Source organism: Budorcas taxicolor, chromosome 2, assembly GCF_023091745.1.
Source record: "Budorcas taxicolor isolate Tak-1 chromosome 2, Takin1.1, whole genome shotgun sequence".
In the NCBI taxonomy this organism is placed as follows: Eukaryota; Metazoa; Chordata; class Mammalia; order Artiodactyla; family Bovidae; genus Budorcas; species Budorcas taxicolor.
This window is the reverse complement of record NC_068911.1, coordinates 96815340-96842014: the sequence shown is the minus strand read 5'-3', so window position 1 is coordinate 96842014 and position 26675 is coordinate 96815340. Positions and strand designations below refer to the sequence as shown.

The 26675-nt window shown below is 37.6% G+C and overlaps 1 protein-coding gene across 4 annotated transcripts in view; it reads right to left on the bottom strand.

The window, feature by feature from the left end:
- The window catches only part of GTDC1 (glycosyltransferase like domain containing 1), a 434499-nt gene that overhangs the window by 225728 nt on the left and 182096 nt on the right, over positions 1 to 26675 (bottom strand). For all 4 annotated transcript variants that reach the window (XM_052658048.1, XM_052658056.1, XM_052658065.1 and 1 more), the window contains 2 exons: positions 13861 to 14028; positions 9994 to 10167 (listed from right to left, as the gene is read on the bottom strand). In XM_052658048.1, the coding sequence (XP_052514008.1) occupies positions 9994 to 10167; positions 13861 to 14028 (342 nt within the window). The remainder of the gene's footprint in view (positions 1 to 9993; positions 10168 to 13860; positions 14029 to 26675) is intronic.

The window sequence follows — 26675 nt, the reverse complement described above, 5'->3', positions numbered from 1 at the left end:
AATAAAAAAAATTAAACCCATTTTTCACATTATAACAGGATAGAGAAGGCAGGCAAGTGACAAATACATACAAGCACCCAACCTTGAGAGCCTGAGCATGTATCTCTCTTCACCTTTAATCCAACTGAATGGCTTTTGAAGTAGATGGTATCTACTGTGAAGCTCCCTGATGGAATTCCTTGGAAAAACAAGATCTTTTTCGAGGATAAGGGATGCCATTTTGTAATTCACTGTATTTCTACAATCCATTCTCATGGTCCAATTTGTTGGGGGGTGGGATGATCTAGCTACATAAAAATCATGGTTACCCACTCAGTGCCAAATCCTACAGGAGAGACAGGTGGAAGAAAAGTCTGATGCTGTGCAGATGTGGTCAATCCCATCCTTAACACCTAATATGACAGATCGGGGACTGCCCCTGTAAGACAGGTGTCATGCTATAATTTAGCTTGTAAGAGAAGAGAGTTTGGATAAATGGCAAGATAGCTAGAAATTTTTTTAAGAAGAGCTTTCTTAGACATGGAATAATGGTATGCGCCTCTAGCTGTTTCTTTGACGTACTCTTCCTAGTCTGCTTCTTTAGGTAAAATTTCAACCTGACTATGAGAATTTTTTCTGAAAATTATTCATTCTTCCTCAAGTCAGGAAAAGGCTGATGTCCTTTTCAAAAGGAGTGAGTTGGACTTGGGTTGAGGTTCTCTCCTAAGCCCACTGGATAGAAAGTGACAGGGCCAGGATTCACACTTCCGGCTTCACAGACAGTTCTCCATTAGGACACTCAATAAATATTTTTGCTTTAAAAGTTATCATTCCTTTTCAGGTGTCCTCTTTTTTCAAAACTTCAATCTTTTAAAAATCTGATTTTTAAGACCTTGAATCTCTTCTTTCATAACATTACTATGACATGATCTCTTTCATTCAATGTGCTGTCAGTTTGCTTATATAAATCATTTGTTCTTCACTAGTAAGACCCTGAAGCTGGGAAAGATGGAAGGCAAGAGGAGAAGGGGACAACAGAGGATAACATGGTTGGATGGCATCACCGATTCGATGGACATGAGTTTGAGCAAGCTCTGGGAGTTGAAGATAGACAGGGAAGCCTGGCATGCAGCAGTACATGGGGTCACAAAGAGTCGGACACAACTGAATGACTGAACTGAACTGACTCAACCCTAGTCCTGGAGGAAGGCATGGCAACCCACTCCAGTACTGTTACAAAAAAGCCTGGTGGGCTACAGTTCATGGGGTCCCAAAGAGTCAGACACAACTGAGTGACTAAGCATAGCACAGTCAACCTTGGGGGTTTAGTGGTAAAGTATCCACCTGCCATTTCAGGAGACGGGGCAAGGGCCACACATTTGATGCTTGGGTCAGGAAGATCCCCTGGAGAAGGAAATAGCAAAGTACTCTTGCCTGGAATATCCCATAGACAGAGGATCCTGACGGGCTACAGTCCATGGGGTCACAAAAGAGTTGGACACATTTAGCAACTAAACAACAATAAGCTAAAGCCAATCTGGGCCCACAACCTCTCTTTTGAGGATGGATAGTATAAAAAACCTGTTAAGAGGTTGGGTTTCAAAACAGGGTAAAAAATATGTTTGATTTCTGGCTATACTTTTACTATTTGTATGAGGCAAAAAGTTACTTATATTCCTTATGGCCGGCTTTCTTCAACTATAAATGGAATTATCTTTTAGAATTGTAGGGAGAATATTATGCTAAGATATGTATAATATACTTAGCATAATGTTGGGCTAAATTAAGACTCAGGAAGGTTAGCTGTTACGGTTACCTCTACCTTCTGAAGACGACATTGTCAGAAAGCAAGTTGCAGATTCCTCAGATGTTCTGATTTTATAAGACTGAGACTTGCACAAAGGCCTGGATATGTAAAATTCTCTAGCTCTACTAGGCTTTGCTTTTATGACAGCTACATGATCTAGAGTAGGAAAACATTGGTTTCCTTTAACCAATATCCAGCTCAGTAAGCTGCAGAACTGCTCCATTTTTTCCCCTCTCTATCACACATCATCAGCACCATGGAGTTCTATGTGAAATCTGCCTTCTTGAAATGCCCAGTAGACTCCCCTGGTGATGCAGTTATAAAGACTCTGCCTGCTAATGCAGGGGACATGGCTTCAATCCCTGATGCCACATGTCATGGAGAAGCCAAGCCGGCAGACCACAACTACTGGAGTCTGCAAGCTCTAGGGCCCACGAGCCACAAATGCTGTGAAGCCCGTGAACCTAGAGACTGTGCTCTGCAACAAGAGAATTCACCACAGTGAGAAGCCCACATACGGCACCGAAGAACAGCCCCCATTTTTCACAATAAAACCTAATAGAGAAGGCAGGCAAGTGACAAATACATACAAGCATCCAGCCTTGAGAGCCTGAGCGTTTATCTCTCTTTGCCTTTAATCCAACCGAATGGTATTTGAAGTAGACGATAGCCACTGTGAAGAGAAAGCCTTCATGCAGAAACGAGGACAAAAAATATAATAAACAAATTTAAAAAAAAGAAATGTGAAGTAAAAATTCCTTAATTTTCCATCTAACCTATATCCTTTAACACAGATTAGTCTTCCTCCTAGTCATAAGTCTCAGCCCACTAAGTCTTGAGATCACATCTATCTATCTTTTGGCATGCTACAAGCTGAAAGTCTTTATCTCTTCAAAATTCATATGTCAAAATCTTGACTCTTAATATGACGCTTTTAAGAGACTTGGGACTTTGAGTGGTGATTAAGTCATGAGGGTGGAGCCCTCGTGAATGAGATTAGTGCCCTTATGCAAGAAACCACAGAGAGTTCCCTTGTCCTTTGCATCATATGAGAACACAGTGGGAAGACAGCCATCTATGAATCAGAAAGCAGGCCTTCACAAGACATCAAATCTGCCAGCACCTTGATCTTGGACGTCCCAGTCTTCAGAAATGTGAAAAATAAATTTCTGTTGTTTACTAGCCACCCAATCCACGGTATTTTGTTATAGCAGACCAAAAGGACTAAGACATGGTATTAATACGACAAAATCAGTTTTGCTGACTCCTGATCATCTAGCAGGCTTTGATGCCTTCAGTTTCAAGGAAGCCAATATAAACACCCTAACAGCAAAGAGAGAACTGGTGCATGAAAAGGCTTCAGTTAGAAAGATCCAAAAAGAAGTAGCTTACTGAAATGTTTCCCACTCACTTAAGCTTACAGACACTGCAACTGCATGAAAAAGGGTCAGATGTTTATTATCTTCCTTTAGGTGAATATGACTCATGTACATCCTAGAGTAAGACATGACATTTAGCTTCATCTGCTGTCATTTATAATTTCTGCCAAAAGTAGGTTATGAATTTCCCTATATTTTTAAAGAGAATTTACTGGTTACCATTTAACCTTTCTTAATAAATCACACTCATCTATTAGAGGTACAAGCTGTACAATCATGGAGAAATGTCTGCAGGGTTCTTCAGTATGCAGAGTTGCCTGCCCTGCCCTACAATGGCTCCAGGCTGCTATGCTTTTTCACTTCTCATATATTTTTTTTAATAGTTTATCTCTCTCCTCCCTTGTTGTCAAGCTGTCAGTCAGCTGTCACTTTTTACTGCTGTCAGTGAGCCTGCCTTTATCGCACCCCCAATTTGATGCTGTTAATCTGCTGTCAGCTGAAAAATCAGATAATCAAGACCTCTGAAATTGCATTTACAATAAGTGATGGGCTGAACACTGGATGGAGGTTTTGAGATAGGAGTTCCAGTTTCAATTCCAGTTCCTGTCTCTATCTAGCTGTGTGATTACCAGAAGACACTAAACTTCTCTGGGCCGTGGTGTCTTCATTTTTAAAATAAGCAGGGCCTGAATGTGAGAGAGAGAAAGAAAGAGAGACATGGAGAAAAAAAGAAAAAGAGATCTCATTTAGACTTGAAGTCTGTTTCTCTGGCTACCAAAAAAATTATAAAATTTTATTGTGAGTTAACAGAATGCAGGGTGCGGTACCACTGTCCCTTTAATTGTCAAATTCAACGATAGCATTAGTCATCACTTTATTTAATCTCACTCCTCTGAATTAACTACCGCTCATCTCCTTAAAGGGATTCCCAGTTGGCTCAGTGGTAAAGAATCCACTTGCCAAGGCAGGAGACATAGGAGATGTGTGTTTGATCCCTAGGTCAGGAAAATCCCCTGGAAGAGGAAATGGCAACCCATTCCAGTATTCTTGATGAGATAATCCCATGGACAGAGGAGCCTGGCTGGTATAGTCCATTGGGGTTGCAAAGAGTCGGACATGACTGAGTATACATTTAAGCCTAAGCCATCTCCTTAAAACTCTCTTCCCTTTGTCCCACAGGATAATTCTCTCATTGATGACCTTCTGACTCTTTTCTTCTCATTTCAATCCTGGGCTCTTCCTCCATTAATCCCTTAAGTTTCAAGAGTGCTAAAGGCCAGTCCAAAGCTAAAGATCAAAGTCATATTGAGAAAGCAGCAACAATCCTGAGAAGCAGAACCTATGTCCTAGGAGCCACCTTGAAGACTATGTCACAGTGTGTCCCATGCTGCTGATGTGTGATATAAGATGAGGAAAGAGAACAGACCACAGGCATGGAAGTCATCAGTGACCTTGACAAAAACAGTTTCAGTGGAGGAGCTTCAAGAGAGAACAGTGGGAATGAAACTGAAAAAAAAAAAAAGATTTTTTTAGAGGTTTTGCTATTAAGAGAGAGAAAGAAATGAGCAGTAGCAAAGAAAGAACTGGAATCAAAAGAGAATATTTTTAAGATGTAAAACAAATAGCATTTTTGTATGCTAATAGGAAAGTGAAAGTGAAGTCGCTAAGTTGTGTCCGACTCTTCGTGACCCTATGGACTGTAGCCTATCAGGAGGGTTGAACCAACTTTGGCAAAACTTTTAACGGCTGTTAAAGTTGTGTGTTGGATACACGGGGGCTTCTCATGCTGCCAGTTTTTGTATGTTCTTGACAAGTTGTCTAACAAAAAATTAACAATATATCACTAATTTATATAGTTTTAAAACAATATCTCTTAAGTTTGACTGCACATTGGAATCCTTTGAAGGTGAAAGTGAAGTCGCTCAGTTCTGTCCGACTCTTTGCGACCCCATGGACTGTAGCCTATCAGGCTCCTCCGTTCATGGGATTTTCCAGGCAAGAGTGCTGGAGTGGATTGCCATTTCCTTCTCCAGGGGATCTTTCCGACCCAGGAATCGAACCCGGGTCTCTCGCATTGCGGGCAGACGCTTTACCGTCTGAGCCACCAGGGAAGCCCTATGCTAATAGGAACCATCTAGAAAAGAAGCAAATGGATGATGCAGATCAGAGACAAAAAATTACTAGAAAAGTAATTTTTAGGTAAGCAAGGAGGATGGGCTCCCACAAAGAAGTGGAGATGGACCTTAGACAGAAGCAAGGTCAGTCCATCCATGGTTATAGGTGTGAAGATAAAAAAAATGCACCCAGAAGCACATAATTGGGTAGATGTGATGGTGGCAGTGTAAAGATATTCTCTTCTGATTGCTTCTCTTTTTTCAGTCATTAACTGAGAAGGAAGTCTGAAGATTTGGTATTAAAACCTTACAAGGAAAGGAAAATGTATAAATAGTTATCTGTAAGAGGGGAAGTATGGTATACTCGCCATCCAGTTTGAAGTGTGCATCTAGATTTAGGGGTCATGAATTTAGAGTGGGCTAGTAAGTATGGCTGGAGGTTTTTCTCCTGATCAAAGAAAAAAGAAAAGGTGCAAAAGCTTTGAGAGTATACACAAAAAAGGAGGTACAGTGACAGAATATCGAAGTTCAACTGGAAAAAGAAGGAGCAAAATTAGGAAGAGAAGAATGAAAGTGATGAGCTGGCTCCTTACCATCAGTGGACAGTTGGTTCTGGTAAGGCCAAAAGGCTGCTTAAATTAGTGTGATAAGAAGAATATATAAAGGAATTTCCTTATTTACATTAGACTGTTCCTTTGGCAGAATACTTCTCTGCTATCACATGTTAAGAGAGAGAGAAACGGAAGACAGTCCTCTTTATTCAGGTTGCAATAAATATGCTAGGTTATAAAACAATGGGGATGAAGGAGTTAATAAGATGAATTAATCTTTTTAAGGGCTTCCCAGGTGGCGCAACAGACTGGTTCCAAATAGGAAAAGGAGTACATCAAGGCTGTATATTGTCACCCTGATTATTTAACTTATATGCAGAATACATCATGAGAAATGCTGGGCTGGAAGAAACACAAGCTGGAATCAAGATTGCCAGGAGAAATATCAATAACCTCAGATATGCAGATGACACCACCCTTAGGGCAGAAAGTGAAGAGGAGCTAAAAAGCCTCTTGCTGAAAGTGAAAGAGGAGAGTGAAAAAGTTGGCTTAAAGCTCAACATTCAGAAAATGAAGATCATGGCATCTGGTCCCATCACTTCACGGCAAATAGATGGGGAACAGTAGAAACAGTGTCAGACTTTATTTTGGGGGGCTCCAAAATCACTGCAGATGGTGACTGCAGCCATGAAATTAAAAGACGCTTACTCCTCGGAAGAAAAGTTATGAGCAACCTAGGTAGCATATTCAAAAGCAGAGACATTACTTTGCAGACTAAGGTCCGTCTAGTCAAGGCTATGGTTTTTCCTGTGGTCATGTATGGATGCGAGAGTTGGACTGTGAAGAAAGCTGAGTGCCGAAGAATTGATGCTTTTGAACTGTGGTGTTGGAGAAGACTCTTGAGGGTCCCTTGGACTGCAAGGAGATCCAACCAGTCCATTCTGAAGGAGATCAACCCTGGGATTTCTTTGGAAGGAATGATGCTAAATCTGAAGCTCCAGTACTTTGGCCACCTCATGCGAAGAGCTGACTCATTGGAAAAGACTCTGATGCTGGGAGAGATTGGGGGCAGGAGGAGAAGGGGACGACCGAGGATGAGATGGCTGAATGGCATCATGGACTCGATGGACGTGAGTCTGAGTGAACTCCAGGAGTTGGTGATGGACAGGGAGGCCTGGCGTGCTGCGATTCATGGGGTCGCAAAGAGTCGGACACGACTGAGCAACTGAACTGAACTGAGGTGGTGCTAATGGTAAAGTGTCTGCCTGCTAATGCAGGAGACAGAAGAGACATGGGTTTGATCCCTGGGTCGTGAAGATGCCCTTGGGGAGTAAAAGGCACCCCACTCCAGTCTTCTTGCTAGGACAATCCCTTGGACAGAGGTCCATGGAGGCAGGCCACAGTCCATAGCATTGCAAAGAGTCAGACACAACTGAGCGTCGGAGCCACATCCCACACAATCTTTATTAAGGTTCTGTTATGTGCCAGGCTGGACATTTGGCACATATTATTTCATTTAATTGCTACATCATGCCTATGGGATGATAAGGTAAATATAATCATAACCTAAACTCAAGGTCTTTATACTTGCATGGGTTACAGGGCTAGTAATGAAAGTGAAAGCGTTAGTTGCTCAGTTGTGTTCAACTCTTTGTTGAACCCACAGACTACTGTCCTCTAGGTTCCTCTGTCCATGGGATTTCCCAGGCAAAAACAGTGGAGTAGGCTGCCATTTCCTTCTTTAGGGTATCTTCCTGACGTAAGGATTGAACACATGTCTCCTGCATTACAGGCAGATTATTTACTTTCTGAGCCACCAAGGGTGGTCAAGCCTCAAATATGTGCATGCCTAACTGTGGTATTTAAGAGCTTTCTCTTCCCCAAATGTTTTAATACATATAATGAAATATTTTCAAGTGAATATTCTTCCTTGCTACTATTTTTCTGGCCTTTGAGAATGAGGCAGTGTAAGGGTAAGGAAGGCAACAGTTAACAGCAGGTACTATAAGCTCAATATTGGATTTCAAGCTCAATGTTGGATGTTCTGAGTTTGAACAATTATCATCTTTAGAAGTCCTCATATACTTTGCTGAAATATGGCTTTTTCCCTTCCTTGATTATTACCCCTTATATTATATATTATTATAGTACATTTATTAATCATTTAAGTATACGTTCTGCTTTGTTTATAAATTAAATACAACTTTGCCATGATGATAATATTTGTATAGAGAGAAAGTAGAAGCATTCAAAAGTCGTTTTATTTTTAATCACGTTGGTTATTTGCCTTTGGCATTACTAAATATTTTTCAACATCTCAACAAAATAATACTCTTTTTAAGACTGCAGGCATTAGAATGATTGTCATTCATGCAAATAATCACTTACTTACACTATATGAGTTTGGGTTGGATAAAGCAAATTACCATTTGAAAATAATTCAAATAACACTCTGGGCTAAGACCTTGCTTATGAATGTTATCTTGGCCACAATATTTCTTAACCTTCTTCCATTTAGCTAGATTTATTTATGGTAATACAGTCCAAATTAATAAACTATTCAACTGCCACAGGTGTATTAAACATAGGATATTGTAGGACTATATCAGATGCAAATGAATTTGAAAAACATTATTTATTTGAAATTCTATAGAAATAAAAATTAATATGTACTATAACTACCTATTCACGTAAAGATGCACATTTTAATGATACATTATTATATGAAAAACTTATAAGAATGTCAAAAATAAAGTTAAAAAATATGACCTAAACTATAAGCTATGTTCTAGCTAATGACAGAGCTAAAGCATAACCATCATGTTTTTAGACACTGACATTCTTTCATCACACATGAAAACTATGGATTACAAATACATACCATATGTACATACATGTACATACATATGAAAATCAACTGTGATCTTAGTTTCACTCAGCTTTATAGTTTTCAAAAATGTAAATAGATCATTAAATATTTTTGACAAATGACCTGTACTAATAGGAAGATTAGAAACTAAACAGAAAATTGAATCAAAAGTCATAGAATCTAAATTTGAATCCAGTCTCTGACAACAATCAACAGTGTGAGTACAAGCCGGTCTGCTTCTCTGGCCTTCTATTTTCTGAACTCCAGAAAATAAGGATTAGGCAAGGTGGTCTAACAAACTTTATGAATCATAACTTGATTTGGTATTAGGCAGAATTTTCTTCAGTGCAGTATTAACTAGTAAGACTCAAATAAATCAGTATTAGGGGTGTGGAAGAGTGGGTGTCCCCACAGCAAAATCTGGGTGAACTGAGTCCAGAACATAGACACTAATGCCGACCTCCCACATAGCATGCATGGACAATAAATTGTTTCCTGCCTTCCCTTCAAGGATAGGGAAGAAACATCTGTCCCTGAGCTCTTTTTTAAGGACACAGTAAGTTACAAAACAGCAGCATCCCCAGCTAGTATGAGTCCAACTGAAGTAAAGTTTCTATTCACAAGGGGGATATATTTCTGGTGGCAGTAAAAACAATTTTGCTAGGTTTAATCAAAAGTGAAAAGGAATTCTAGAATGTTCCCTTTGAGCCACATCATCCATTGCTAATTCAGGGTGGGCCCAGCGATAAGGGTAATAAAAATATCCTTAGTGACTGAGGAAAAGAAATAGCAATTAAATGCATTTCAACCCAACATAAAATACCAAATTCTTTACTAAAATAATGTAAATAATAAAAAATGGGAGGAGAAAATAGAAAAAAACAGCATGGGATATGAAAGTAATTTAAGCAGTAAAATTTAACACTGACTTACTTAGGAGTTACTATCATACATATAAACCACTGGGAATAAGCTGAATAAAATGTTGAGACATATGCTTGACGATGACTTCTGTATCAAAACAACAAATGAAGAAACAACAGTCAGTGTTAAAAGCCAAAGCACCTTTCTTTGGCAAACAAATCTAAGAGAAAAGAAAGGAAGAGCTTGATATTGGAATTAACCATTCAGCGATAGGTTGGACACATGATTTATTAATCACAGCAAGGCGAGACAGTACTCAATTCTCTAACCATGCTTATGTGAAAAAGCTAAAACTGGCAAGAATAGCACCTGTTTTTATACATTTGGGGAATAATTTATGACAGAATATTGAAAATAGAGTCACACTGACCTGCTCACGTCAGGAAACCTGATGGGAAAGTAAATAACTTGGCACTTGGGTCTGATGATGCTTTCCAGATCCTTGGGTCTGTGATCAGGAATCAACTTCATGAATTTTCCAATAGAAGTGAGAAATGACTCCATATTAAAAACTGAGTTGAATACCACCACATCAGCCACCAGGCTGCAAAGGGAAAGGATAAATGCATATGGTGAGCCCACATTCGTTCAGTTCTTTTTATAACTTCTTTTATAAAGAAGCTTAAAGACTTCTTTATTAATCACAGTTTTTACCGCATCTTGGGTTTGCAAAGAACTCGTCACTTCTCAGTTTTTATCAAAATGATCCCAGCAGATAAGTTACTTTCATTAGCCTTATATCAAGGGAAGTTAGATGGCAGGCATCAGACAGGAAAGGTAGGAGAGGAATTCAGTGATTTAATGGGATTCTATGAGGCCTCAGGGCTCCCCTGGTTCCTTAGACAGTAAAGAATCTGCCTGCAAGGTAGGAGACCTGGGTTCTATCCAGGAAGATCCTTGGAGAAGAAAATGGCTACCCACTCCAATATTCTTGCCTTGAGAATTCCATGGACGGAGGAGCCTTGCAGGCTACATACCATGGGGTTTGCAAAGAATCGGGCATGATGAGCCACTAACACTCTCACTTATGAGGCTTCAACCTAAGTATATCTTTCTGCAATGCCAGGACTTTTCTGTAGTATCACCAAGAACATGAGGACCTTTCTCTCTGTGGCCCAGTTACCCATGTTGAGGTTTTCTGTCAGTGGTGTACTTTGATTTACACCACAGTATGGAGAACAAAAAATTTAGCATACTTTTCACTGCCTTTAAGGAGAATAATCCAGATAGAGTTATTTCACACTAGAGCATACCTTCATAACATGTGGTTTAAGTCTATTTCTCATTTTAACCTTTGTTTCAAGAAACTGTTAGGTTTTTGAAAGTTCTGAGACTGCATACACAGAAAGGAGTATATGAGAACTCTACAAGTAACTTATTCTATTATTATATTAGACTTGGGGGAGTCAGAGCAATAGAAGAAACTGGTGAAAATGGATCCAGAAATCCATACCACTAGGTCCTACTGATTACATAATCTATTATAAAGGACCATAACACCATGAACCTTCAAAATTAAACAGAAGAAATATAATACTGGCTGTTGCTTGTGATGTAAATGCTGTGATCCTCTCCTTAGCACTTTTTTTAAATTAAAAATAATCTAAAATATATAGTTAGAAGGAAATTTAAAACAAAGTTTATGTATCATAAATATGTCAGTAGTTTCCAAATTTGTGTATAACATTTTTTTGGAAACCAATGAACACAAATGATAACCATGGGTGAACTGGATAAAACAGGAGTATGTACTATGTTTCCTTTATGACTCAAAAAACCATTTTAATAAATCATTGCTTTGTTTTTTAAAATAGCCCTCATTGCTTTAAGCAATGATTCCATGTCTCAGTGTCCCTGGATCTCAACATGATGCGTACAAATGCTTTGATAAGAAGGTGTACAAGACCAAAGAGAAAACAGTTTTATTTCACTCTAAAAAGAACATCAAGAAAACTGAAAAGAAGACACCTAAGTCCACAAGACTGCAAAACACAAATGAATAAATAGAGTTTACAGAGCAGGAATATCATAACAAATTCTAAGTTTAGTTTAATTTGCGTTTACTGAGACAAAATTCCTACTATCAGTACACAGTGGAATGAAAAACCAACAAAAGGAATGTTGACCTATCCACTCCCACCCCTGCAAAGTTGTTTTCCCATACAAGCATTTTTTGTTTTTTTAGTTGCAACCTAGTGCAAATTTGGGGTTAGCAGTGATTACAACATGGATAATACAAGAGAATGTCACAGAAGTGCTGACACTACACTGAGCAATAAGGAAGCCAATATAATAATATACCAAAAGTTGAAGGATGTTTTACAGCTAGTCTGTTTTCACTATATGTCACTTATTTTAATAGCGACCCACAGGTCATAATATATAGTTACGACAAGTGTTCATCAGTCAGAGGGTTAGTGAAACCTCTATTTAAGGTGAGTGCTTATGTCAGTCATCTCTGAAAGTCCTTAGCTGCCACACAGTCAAGAAAGAAATCTGACAATGCCAACAAAAGCAGAAGTCAGCAAGAAAACTAAAGAAACATTTCAGGAAGCTGGAGTCATACTTTTCAAAGTGAATCTGAACTGGACTGCTTTCTGACATTCTTATCTTTCCTCTGGACGACTGCAAACCATTGCTTTCTCATTAAGAGTCCCAGCGATGATCAAGTCCATTTCTTTCTCCTCAAGTTCATCTACCAGTTTACCCTCTTGAGAAGAGCAATGCTCAAAAATCATGTATAAGATTTTATGGTCTCACTCCCTCTGAGCAAAAGCAATCTTTTCTAAAACAGAGAGATGAGGGGTAGTGAGTTAATTTTTTTTTTTGCTATTTGCCCTCAAAGGGTATGCAACTCAACGACATATATTCTTAAAAACCCAGTCTTTGCCAAATTAAAGAAGCAAGATAGTTTACAGAAATATTCTTTTCCATGCATTTCCTCTCTGATATGAGTGGGTGTAACTTCCATTAACTTTAAAGCCATCCATAAAGGGAAAAACAGACTTAATTTTTTTCCCCAGTTATTTCTCAGGGGTAATAAACACACACTATCTGAGGAAAAGAATGATGCTAATTCAAGAAACCAAAAGAATATTACAAATGTTTTCCATATTGATAAAGTATAAAATGATTTCATTTTTGTTTTTAAAACATATTTTCCCTCTCTGTTTCAATATAAAATAAAGTATCTTAATTTTATTATGAAATTTAAAAACGGTTGCTTTTTTTTACGAGACATTTGACGGGAAGCAGCGCCTCTCTATTTTGATAGCATTGCTACTTCACAATTGAAGCAGCTTGTAAAAATGATTGCAGGAAAACATTTACAAAATGCTCAAAACACAGAAGTATTACCAGCTAGCTGTTTTTCTATGTCAATGAAACTATGGAATATACTAGCAAAAGAGATGGGTGTCTGCTTAAGCACATCATCAACCTCAAAGGCTAATAACTATTAAAAACGGTGAGTAAACTGTACCCAATCACTGCCAAACTGACTCCATTTGAGTGTTGCAGTTATGTCGATGGGATCCAATAGCAAAGCTGTTTCAGAGTCGTTATTAACTTCTTTTATTAACTAAGTTTCAAGAGATACACTTTGTTGAAGTAACAAAAGAGAAGGACCATCACCTTTGAAATGTCATGGTATTTTAAGGCTAGGCAATTTCAGAAGATGCAATGAGGGGAAGAAAAAAAAACAAACATCACCTAAAGATTCATTTTCCATAGTTTTCTCTTACAAACAATAAGAATAAAAGGACAGAAATCTCTTGCTCTGTTACGCTTTAATTTTTGTTTACTCCTCTGTACATTTCTATTTTGATTTTGGCTGGATACATTGAAAGTAGCTGGTAAATGAAAGTTGAATAACTGCCTTTTCTAAAAGTAAGTCTCATACATGGAATAAGGGGCTGAAGGAGGTCCCTGACAGCCCTTTGCTTCTATTTTGAGTGTTGTAGAAAATACAGTTAAATAACTAGCTCAACATACAATCAGGTTGCTACACATATGTATTTTATTTTAAAAATTAGTTGTTCTCTTATATGTATATATATATATATATATATGTTGCAGAGGCACAAGTAATTCTTACCATGGAAGGTATATTTAAACATTTGCTCCTAATATAAGGTATTTAAAAAAATATGTGTACCGTAGGTCTCTAGATTGAAAAGTTAACTATAAGGAAAAAAGATGGCAAAGGACTAAATACAGTGATACAATCTATACCTACCAGGATAGAATTTGGTTGTATCCATATTGGAAATCCCTCTCCTGACATTTCTTGACAGGATATACCAACTGGTTCTCATGAAAGTACAGAATCTTTTTCAATTTCCCAAGGTCAGGTCGAAGAGCAGCCAGTTCAGTCAGGTTAAGCACTGAGCTTGCGAAGAGGATCCTAGGAAAGAAGGAAATTAGGGTTACCATCCTGAGCATACTTGAAGGGGCATTCTTCACCTTCTCTTCTCTCTACTCATCCTACCCCAAGGAAAACACATCCCCTATAGGGACACATCAAGAGTTAAGCCTAATACCATGTAGCAGCATTCTAAGTTTTGATCTCTTAAAAAGCAGCTGCTAAGAACTATAAAAGCCCTGAATCTCATTGGTCTTCTCAGCTCAGTTACTGAGAGATGCAAAAAAAAAAAAAAAAAAAAAAAGCTGGATGGATTTTATTGAAAAAGGCAAGAAAAGCTCTATCTGAAGGACAAATGGAACAAAGATAAGGCTGACTGGGGAATACTTTGCTTGCCAGTTTCATTACACTTTACTTCTTTATGCAACCAACTACTGAAATTCAATATATGAGCAGGAATGGCACATGTTCGTGTTATGACATAAACCCTTTTGATTTAGGCAACAGACCTATCTAGTGAGGGAGGGCTTCTTCTCTTAGCATGTTTCTCACTGCCCCTTTTTAAATATTCTGCAGTATTTCTGGGTTGGTTTTATATTTTCTTCTCGATTACTGGACTGCTAATGGCACCAGATGTACAGTCTTTAATATCCCTTATATAAAACCTAAATTTAAAAAATGAAGAAAGGCTGGTTCCTTGTCTCTGGGGGGAAAAAAGGAAACTGAATGTCTACATATCCATGTTTATGAATGAAATAGTGTCTATTTACTCATTAATTCCACAAACATTTATTATAAATGCCTACTACGTACCAGGGTCAAGCCAGGAAGAGAAAAGGTGAACAGGACAGCCCGCCGAATGAATGCTGTCTATAATAGTGACATGAACAAAATATTGGGAGGACAAACAGACAACTGTCTGGGACAACCTGGAAATATTTCACTAACAAGGGGGCTAACACATGTGGACACAAAAGAGGGACAAATTACAGTCCCTGAGCAGCTGGGGACATTTAGATGGCACAATTTTGATGAAATGCCACCTTTATAACATAATATAGAATCATTTAACCCTTACAGCTTTAATTCCCATTCTAAAAAATGAGATTCAAGAAGGTTAAGAGTTTTTCCTAGAAATCACACTGGTAGAAAGTGGCAAAGCAGAGACTCCTGGTCTTTTAAGCCCGAAGTACTATTCATTACACTATGGGTATGAATTCCTTGTGTACCACTTACATTGCAGATGCTTTTTATTGTACTTAATAAATACAAAATAGCATCCTTGTTATTACCATGATTACAACTACTATAAATTCTCCCTTGCCGACAAGCCAAATGACTAACTTCAGGTGTTTATATGATCTGCAGCACTAGCCTTTCACATAGGAAGAATAATTACATACTAGGAGCATATATCATAAATGGGAATTCAAGTGTCTTCTTCATGGACTAAAAGAGGAACACAAGAACCAAAAGTAGACACGTTTCTAAACTCATATTGCTGTGTTAATGTTATTATTTATTGCTTTAAAGTAAAAAATCTTATCATGAAGATGCATTTTAAATTCTCTACTTGTACTCAACTAAAGCAAATAGAAAATTTATATCCTGAAAATGTCCTCTATTTTGTCCAAAAATATTCCTACCACCATCAAGTATAAACTTTTCTAAAACTGGGACTGGGGACTTCCCTGATGATCCAGTGGTTAAGACTCTGCACCCAATGCAAGCGGAATGAGTTTGATTCCCAGTCAGGGAACTAAGATCCTGCATGTACACAGTGGGGACAAAAAATTAAACAGAGACCAAAAATTCTGAAATACAAAGATATTTGCTTATCTTCAAATCTGATCTTTAGCAGAGAGAAAAATAAAATTTAATCTCAATCAATATTTTCCTTAAAAAAAAAAAGGTGGTGATTGGTAGAGCAAGTTATTGAGTAATACTTCTCCCTCTTTTCCTGCTCCCACCCTCAACATACATACTATTGCAAGCAATGACTCAATCATTGAGACCTAACTAAACATGATGCATTCACACACAAGGAAGAAAAATTCATTAACTACAGCTTCCATCTATTAATTACATGGAGAAGTAACTTCCATTAATTAATGGAGAAATTTGGTAGATATCAACATTCCAAGTGATCATACTTAATATGAACAATGGTGGATCAAAGGGATATCATGTATTTCCCAATACATGATAGAAAGACAGAGATCACCAATTCCTGCTCCAAATGTTTTGGTCATGAGGAAACAGCCTGCCAGTCGCAAAATAAATGGGGCTGGATCTTCAAGAATGTCAAGGTCATAAAAGGAAAAAGAAAATCTAGAGTAAAGGGGAATAAAGAGATCCCCAAACAAAATGCAGTGTGTGATCCTTGATGAGATACTGAATGGGGAGAAAAACAACTATAAAAGATATAAGGACAATAGGGAAACTCTGAGTATTGGGTTGAATATAAAATTGTAAAGTTTTATCAATCTTGAAGTGTAGTAATTTTACTGCTGTTATATAGGAGAATATTCTCATTCTTAGGAGACATGTTGAATTTTTTACATGTAAAGCATCATGTCTGCAACTAATTCTTAAATGGTTTGGTCAAAAGGTAACTAATAACAAATTTTCAAATATTCATAGAAATGTTTATAATTGATTAAATAAATCATATATTGTAACTTAGTGATCTACCTTTACCAATTTTTAAGTTATACATTTATAAAACTACAAATTTGGGAGGATATGCATTAGATGGCAGAAAGTAGAAGGGAAAAATATGTTACATTGTATAATAATAAATCCCTCATATATGTATTCCTAGTCATAAGCCAATTGTTCATTTGCTCCATGGGAATTATCCTCAGGGTGGAACATCTGTAGCAAATGTTTAACTAAAGCAAGGCCTTTACTCTCCTCCAACCACACACCACCAATCTTTACCCTACCTACCAAGCTGATCCACAATCAAGGAATCCAAATTTAAAACTGAACCTTCCAAATAGAAGTTCTCAAATGAAAGGCTGCAATACATTCAGAAGTAAAATGGCAATGGTTTTCACAATATTACCCATTTGGGACTGCCCACACCAACACTTCCTTCAGTTTGTTCAGTCATTAATAAGAAACTCATTTTATTTTTATAACTAATTTTGAAACAGCCCTCACTACTTCTAAATTGTGGAAATTATCTCCAACATAACTAAAACATTTCTCTTTGCTTTTTCCTTATAAAATGGTAGTTAAATTGGACAATAAGTAACTCCTCAAATATTCAGCTCAGTGATACCTATAAAGAAGTGAGGAAGATGCTCACAAAAAAAAAAGCAGGTAAGATTCATAGGCAATTTTTACTTTGCCTTCTTTTATCAATTAAAAAAAAAAGGTACAATAACACAATGAATGACATCACTCAATCAGCAGTTAAACCCCAGGTTCCCAGTGTTCATCTTGCCTCAGGTATTATTTAAGCAATAAATCCTAACAAGGTGAGCTTTATCATCCCACACTGTGTCTCTGGCAGGAAAGGGCACAAGGTGATAGCAAAACGCACTAGGAACAAGATAAGTCCTGACAGCTGCTGCTTGAGCACAAGTTAAATTGAACAGTTTATCTCAGCATGAAGATGTTATAAGGTTTTATGTTTAATATTTTTAAATTAACATAAAACCCAGAGAAAGCAGTTGGGCAATCTTTCACAAACATGACTTACTACAATCACTGTATAAGCTGGATTAGTACTTATTACCATGTTACTAGAGAATTAAGCTGTTTTTAGACCACCAAAGAGCTTTAAATTGCAACTTTTGTCTCTGTAAGAGAAACCTATATTTAAAATGTCTGCTAAATTCAAATTAACGGCTACATCATTAGCTCACCATCTCACCAAAAGTATAAGTAAGCTGCTATTAAAATCGTCTAATCAAAATGGTTCTGTGTTATAAGAATGTTCTAGTATTTGGAACTGTATCCATATACATGCTTCAAGTATTTCCGATACACATTATACCTACAATCTGAGTCACATTTGCTTAAGGAATTATTCAACATAATTAAATTCAAGATTTTATTTTTCTCTGATTCAGTTTGAATATACCTGTTGTTTGCCTTTCATCCTATTTTCTTGATGAATCAAAAGAGATATTAAAATATACCTAAGCAGTGTAGCTGTATGACTATTGTTATCAAGATGCATACTTTTATACCTTAAAAGTGTGAAGTATGAAGAGGCAGTGAAATGAGAAACAGGACAGGCATTCAGTATTCTAACCACTGTCATATACAATCAAGGAGAAAATCCTTCATGTACTAGTTACTCTTGCCCAATAAAATCTTTTCAATAGCCTCCCACTTTCCAAAACATTTATCACATAAAGGGATACAGAACACAATTTAACACAGATACTAATTTGTACTGCTTTTTATACTTAAACAATTTCTTACAGGTCTTCCTCAAGACTTTAACAGAAGAATCAATACCTTCTTCCAGCTGTGTCACTTTGCTCAAAACTCAAACTTTGAATACTCCTTTGAATACTCAAACTCCTTTGAATAGTCAAATTTTGAATTCAAAGTTTGAATACTTAATTTTTGAATACTCGAAATAAACTCCTTTTCCAGATTCACATTGCCCAACCTCACTACCTAAGTCTTTCTTCATTCTTTTGTTGCCTATCTTGACTTTCTGTTCGTTGATATCTGCTTCCAGGATTCTAGATCCCATATCTTCTGTGATAAAATATTTTCTGCATCATGAAAAACTTCCCTGTCTATACTGTTCAATATGGCAGCAGCTAGCTAACATGACTATAAAGCACTTGCAATGTTGCTAGTGTACTGAGAAACTAAACTTTAAGTTTAAATTAAATTAGGCATAAAGTAATTGGAAGGCACAACTCAGATGGACCAACTTCCTTTAACCCAACACTCCACCCATCCTACCCGAATGCAATGCCTCACTGAATTGATTTCTTTGTACAGCCTCTTGATTGACTTATGATAATTTAATTTCTCAGTTCCTGCTGACTTACTGAATTTCATCTACCAGGGTCTCAAATTCTAGAAGCCTAGAATGATAATTTTTTACCTTCTGATAATTAGAAAACACATGTTCATTACAGAAAATGTTTTAAATTTAAAAAACATAAATAAAGGAATGCACAATCACCCTGGTAGAGATGGCTACTATTTGCATTCTGGTGCTTATTTAGTCAGTCTACATTAAGCATCTATTATTTGCAAGGTACTAACCTAAATGAGAGAGAAATATCAATAACCTCAGATATGCAGATGACACCACCCTTATGGCAGAAAGTGAAGAGGAACTAAAAAGCCTCTTGATGACAGTAAAAGAGGACAGTGAAAAAGTTGGCTTAAAGCTCAACATTCAGAAAACGAAGATCATGGCATCTGGTCCCATCACTTCATGGCAAATAGATGGGGAAACAGTGGAAACAGTGTCAGACTTTATTTTGGGGGGCTCCAAAATCACTGCAGATGGTGACTGTAGCCATGAAATTAAAAGACGCTTACTCCTTGGCAGAAAAGTTATGACCAACCTAGATAGCATATTAAAAAGCAGAGACATTACTTGGCCAGCAAAGGTCCATCCAGTTAAGGCTATGGTTTTTCCAGTGGTCATGTATGGATGTGAGAGTTGGACTGTGAAGAAAGCTGAGCACCGAAGAATTGATGCTTTTGAACTATGGTGCTGAAGAAAACTCTTGAGAGTCCCTTGGACTGCAAAGAGATCCAACCAGTCCATTCTAAAGGAGATCAGTCCTGGGTGTTCATTGGAAGGACTGATGCTAAAGCTGAAACTCCAGTCCTTTGGCCACCTCATGCAAAGAGTTGACTCATTTGAAAAGGCAAAACACTCTCCGACATAAATCACAGCAGGATCCTCTATGATCCACCTCCCAGAATACTGGAAATAAAAGCAAAAATAAACAAATGGGATCTAATTAAAATTAAAAGCTTCTGCACAACAAAGGAAAATATAAGCAAGGTGAAAAGACAGCCTTCTGAATGGGAGAAAATAATAGCAAATGAAGCAACTGACAAACAACTCATCTCAAAAATATACGAGCAACTTATGCAGCTCAATTCCAGAAAAATAAACGACCCAATCAAAAAATGGGCCAAAGAACTAAATAGACATTTCTCCAAAGAAGACATACGGATGGCTAACAAACACATGAAAAGATGCTCAACATCACTCATTATCAAAGAAATGCAAATCAAGACCACAATGAGGTACCACTTCATACCAGTCAGAATGGCTGCGATCCAAAAATCTGCAAGCAATAAATGCTGGAGAGGGTGTGGAGAAAAGGGAACCCTCCTACACTGTTGGTGGGAATGCAAACTAGTACAGCCACTTTGGAGAACAGTGTGGAGATTCCTTAAAAAATTGCAAATAGAACTCCCTTATGACCCAGCAATCCCACTGCTGGGCATACACACCGAGGAAACCAGAATTGAAAGAGACACATGTACCCCAATGTTCATCACAGCACTGTTTATAATAGCCAGGACATGGAAACGACTTAGATGTCCATCAGCAGATGAATGGATAAGAAAGCTGTGGTACATATACACAATGGAGTATTACTCAGCCGTTAAAAAGAATACATTTGAATCAGTTCTGATGAGATGGATGAAACTGGAGCTGATTATACAGAGTGAAGTAAGCCAGAAAGAAAAACACCAATACAGTATACTAACACATATATATGGAATTTAGAAAGATGGCAATGACGACCCTGTATGCAAGACAGCGAAAAAGACACAGATGTGTATAACGGACTTTTGGACTCAGAGGGAGAGGGAGAGGGTGGGATGATTTGGGAGGATGGCATTGTAACATGTATACTATCATGTAAGAATCGAATCGCCAGTCTATGTCCGATGCAGGATACAGCATGCTTGGGGCTGGTGAACGGTGATGACCCAGAGAGATGATATAGGGAGGGAGGTGGGAGGGGGGTTCATGTTTGGGAATGCATGTACCCCCTTGGTGGATTCATGTCAATGTATGGCAAAACCAATACAGTATTGTAAAGTAAAATAAAGTAAAAATAAAAATTAAAAAAAAAAAGAAATTTAATTCAAATGTTTAAAAATTTTTAATTTTCATCTTTAGTGAAATCATTTTGACTTAAAATTGGGTGAAAAATTGAATTGATACATTATATTTTGTAGTTTGCCTTTTAATAAATAATTTTAAATATTAAAAAAAAAAATGAAGAGACCCTGATGCTGGGAGGGATTGGGGCCAGGAGGAGAAGGGGACGACAGAGGAAGAGATGGCTGGATGGCATCACCGACTCAATGGACGTGAGTTTGAGTCAACTCCGGGAGTTGAAGATGGACAGGGAGGCCTGGTGTGCTGCAATTCATGGGGTCGGAAAGAGTCAGACACGACTGAGCGACTGAACTGAACTGAATTGAAACTAAATGATGTACCCAAAAGGGAGAAAAAAGTAGCTAAAGCAAGAAGAAAACTGGCAGGCTGAGAAACTGAATAAGGACCAAGGAAACTGGAGCCATTTGTTCAACAAGTCACCAGAGAAGATGTTGAGGATGTCAATGGGCCTCTGTGAGACACGAAATGTACTTTGAATTTTATGGCAAGAGCAATGGGAAGAAAATAAAGGGTTTTAACTAGGGAAATGATAAAACAATAAATGCATATTTGATGGATTTACCTTTACTCTTTCATTTTGTAATATGTATAAATTATTACAATTTTATTTTTTGCTTTTAGTATTTTACATGCTTTGGTATGTTAACAATTTCCAAAACACATATTTTAACAGATTTCAAGATACGATGTGTCATAATGTCATCAATCGGAACATAAGTTTTAGATATTTAGATATATGTTTAGACTTATTTAAGTACATAAAGTCTAAATTTTTTCTTAATCTATTTTTCTATTACATCTGTTTATGTATTTCATGAGCTGTTTATTATTTTTTTAATATCAGAAAACATTACTCTGACTGCAGTATGGAAAACAGACTGCAAAAAGAATCATTTTGGAAGAAGGGACAACAGTAAGGAAAAGATACGATGGTGGCCTGAACTAAGACGATAGCACTGATGGTGCTGAGAAGCTGTCTGATAGGGTTTGCTGATGAACTGGATATGAGAAGTGAAAGAGAAGTGTTATCCTTTCCTCCACTGTGTCACTTTCAAAGTGTGTTGACAGTGTTTCAATGTAACTGGGAGCTCAGTGATACATACAGGCATATATGAAAATTATTTCCAAACATTTCAAAAGTCTTTGGCTTAAATATATTTTTAAAATTTATTCTTTTAAAAAAGCCTGTATAGAAAGATAACTGAGTTCTAATCACTAATCCCTGATATAAAACATCATTTTAACTATGTTTAGTTGTCAGCTACTTGATCTTAATTAGAACATGTCCACTGCACGCTATAATGCTATGGATTCTCAAAAACCTTGAAGAACACATATAACCAAATGTTCCCGTTTGCTGAAACAATTAAAATTATAAGATGAAAGCCATATTTAAAGGGAAAAGAAACAGGGAATTCCCTGAAAGTCCCAATTGTTAGGACTCAGCGCTTTCACTCCTAGGGCCTGGTTTGATTCCTGGTTGGAGAAAGATCCTGCAAGCTGCAAAACATGGCCAAAAATAATAATAAATAAAAATAATAAAATAAATTAAGGAGAAAGAAATGTAGTCACTTAATTTGCTAAGTTCTTGTGGGAGATAATCTACAAGCTAATAGTTTCCCAAAAGCTGTCCTACGATGTAGCATCAATTAAGAGGTTAGTTTTGGTTTCTTCCACTATGTAATATTTTTTTCCTGTGCTTATCATGAAGGCTAGGAGAACACAATACAAAGAATATGTGTTTAAAAGGCAGGGTATTGAGGTCTGTAAGCAGGACCTTCCATTAAGTAGTATCTCCAATTGGTTTCTTAATATCTATCCACCCTACCGTCATCAGCACTCTGAACGGCCTTAAAGATGCTTCAGGAGACAAATTACATAATACCTGTTTAGTGCTTTCTTGGCTAGCAGTGCCTCTTAAATCCAGGTATCTCTTAAATCACTCCAGCAAACTCTCAAGTATTTTAATTCTTCAAGATACTCAGTAATTATGTTTGTAACAAGAAAGGAATTAACAGGAAGGGAAGATGGGCCTATTACTGAAAAAAATAAAAAATAAACTGAAATTTTTACTGTGTCAAAAACACTTTTATGTATTTGGGGACTAGAATATGTTAGGCACATTCTTGTAAGGAACAAAGTAACAAGAGCCAATCAGAACATTTATAGGTATATCTGTTTTAGACTATCTATCGATAAGTCACAAATCAAAATATTGTCAAGTCTTTTGACTTGACAAGCTAAGAAGTATATTATCCCAGTTCCAAAAGAGCTGACAATATAATTGGCAAAACAAGCCACAAGTACAGGAAACATTAAATAACAATAAATTTAAAAAAACATAAGTAACAGGATAGGCAAGCTCTGTCCTGCCCAAGAAATGTCACAAAGCAGTGCAAGGCTGATTATGAATGAGGAGACAGGCACTAAGCTCCATCAGTTCAGAGGAAGAACAGAAAACTAAGGGCAGAGGAAAATCAGGAAGTCGCAAGGTTACCGAACATAACAGGGAAGGCCTGCGTTCGGAGGTTTTGGGTCCGGAAGGATCAGTGCTAGTTAAATAAATCAGAGAGGAAGGACAATTAGCTAAAGTTAAGGATTTGAAAAAAATAAAAGGAAATACACAGGTAAAACTGAAAAGGGTTTAGAACCTACAGGTAACCGAATATAGCACTGGAAGTTCATACTTCACCTGCCAACCATACAGGGATACCTTGTACATTTATTATCATACTAGGAAAGCTTTATTTCTTCTTACTGTCCTTAATTGAGTTAAGAATGCTCACTGGCAAAGAAAAGTGGCAGTAAAACAAGAGAATAAGGAATCAGATGAAGTACCACCATCACTGCCACTCTCAAAATAAGGGAGGTTGCTCTACACATAACCGAATACAGATAAAACCAGTTCATTTAAAAGCATGGCTGTCCATCATTACTTTCCAATAACGAAATCCTTAATACAAGCTTTTGAAAGTGCACCTTTTTGTTTAATCATTATCATAAGAGATGTGTCCTATTATTCCCATTTTACCATTTAAGAAGTTAAAATACAAAAGGTCTGATTAAGTGCTAAGACAATAGCAGTTGTTAAGAGGCAGAGATGAGTTTCAAATCAAATTGATCTGGACTCAAAGCCCCTGCTGTTATAGTTATTCACATAGATTTTGAATCATCAGAGATTAGAACGTGACAATGTTTCCTGTTAACTGTACTTATGAGAGTCTATGTCTTGAGAAATAAAAGAATATAAGGTACAGTTCAGTTCAGTTCAGTCGCTCAGTCGTGTGCGACTCTTTGCGACCCCATGAATCGCAGCACGCCAGGCCTCCCTGTCCATCACCAACTCCCGGACTTCACTCAGACTCACGGCCATCGAGTCAGTGACGCCATCCATCCATCTCATCCCCTGTTGTCCCCTTCTCCTCCTGCCCCCAGTCCCTCCCAGCATCAGAGTCTTTTCCAATGAGTCAACTCTCCGCATGAGGTGACCAAAGTACTGGAGCTTCAGTTTTAGCATCATTCCCTCCAAAGAAATCCCGGGGCTGATCTCCTTCAGAATGGACTGGTTGGATCTCCTTGCAGTCCAAGGGACTCTCAAGAGTCTTCTCCAACACCACAGTTCAAAAGCATCAATTCTTCGGTGCTCAGCCTTCTTCACAGTCCAACTCTCACATCCATACATGACCACTGGAAAAACCATAGCCTTGACTAGACAGACCTTAGTCGGTACAAACCTGTACTAACCCAGACAGTTTTGTTTCATCCCTTCATTCATCACATATTTACTGAGTGATTACAGTGTTAGACAAATTGTGAAAAGGTGATGACCATCAATGAAGGATCTCCTGAAGAAATGCAATCTAGGTACCACTTTAAATAACAGGAAGGAGTCAGCAGGCTGAAATAACAAGGAGTTGATTGGGACAAAGGGATAGAGAGAAGTGGATGATATTAAGAGCAATGAAGGAAACAGAAATGCCTGACTTGGTGATAGGGAGGGAGAGGGAGAGGTTAAAGGTGACTCAAGGGCTTCTAGCTCGTGTAGTCAGCCAGGTAGTAGTACCATTCCTTAACATAGGAAGAGAAAACATATCAGCAGTTGGAGCAGAGGAGAAATGTTGAGACAGATTTTACAAACGTTGAATGTAATGGAGTAGAGACCAGTGAAAAAAACTGCCTTGGAAATTTAATTAAACTAAAGGGTTTGGTCACCAAATATGTCTGTTAAAAATGAGAGTTTGGATTGTTATATAAGTTTACATATTGTGATACATGTTTCTGCCATATTTCATACGGTATCTTGCTTCCTCCCATTAAGAGTATATACTCCTTGACGAGATAAATTAGATCTGCTGTTCTTTTCTATAGTATCCTTAGTTTCCCCAACATGGCAGTTACTACTCTGGATCTTAAGTTCTTTTACAGCAAGCCTTATATATATATCTTCCTTGTTCACTCCCTTATCTCAGGTGCTCAGTAAATGTTTTCAAATAAATGAATCAATAAATCATTCATTCATTCATTACTACTGAGAAAATGAAGCCAGTTTTACTATTTATAGTAAAGTGTTCAGTATGACATTTACTCCTACCATTAAAAAACAAACTGCAAAGAATCTCAGGCTGCCCAAAGAAAGCACTTTCTTACTTTGACATCCAATACAATTCTAGGAAGTGTTACCTGATGCTGTGTTTGATGGAGTCCTGGCTTCCCTGATGGCTCAGACAGTAAAGAATCTGCCTGTAATGCAGAGACCTGGATTCGATCCCTGGGTTGGGAAGAGTCCCCTGGAGAAGGGAAAGGCTACTCACTCCAGTATTCTTGCCTGGAGAATTCCATGGACAGAGGAATCTGGCAGGCTACAGTCCATGGAGTTGCAAGGAGTCAGACAGTATTAAGGGACTGACACTTCCACATCCACTTTGATGGAGTCTATTACTTTTTCCTAGGGTCCTTAATAATGTGCTAGGCACTGTTCTCTGCTTTACCATGCTAACGTATCAAGGACTGAAGATACCATCCAAAAGACAAGGAACTCCTGGGGAAAGGTAGGTGTCAATCTGGTAGAAAGATCTGGAATGTACAATATAATGATAATAATTCCTGTCATCTTCAGGGATTCATGATCATCACCCTTGAAGAAGTTAACTCAATTCACATGCAAAGCACATCTAACTTGCTGAGTGTGCTGGGAACACTTCATATGGTGTTTTATCTCCATAAACTAATATAATTAGTATGTGAAATATTTATAATTCACCTCATGATTAATCTATCGTAGAAAACTATTCCTTAACAGCAACATATCATTTTATATTGGAATACCCATGCCACTCTTGAGTCCCTGGAGTTCATTTCTAAACAGTATAAAGTTGGAAGACTAGACACCCAAGGTAATGGTTATAACTCAATTGTCACTGCAGCCCAACCCTACCAGTGTTGTCAAAGATTACACACATTTAAGGACACACTGACCAGTCAAGCTAGAAGCTATTGCTTAAATAGATGCAAAAAGCTCAGTTCAGGCACAAGCCTAAGAAAC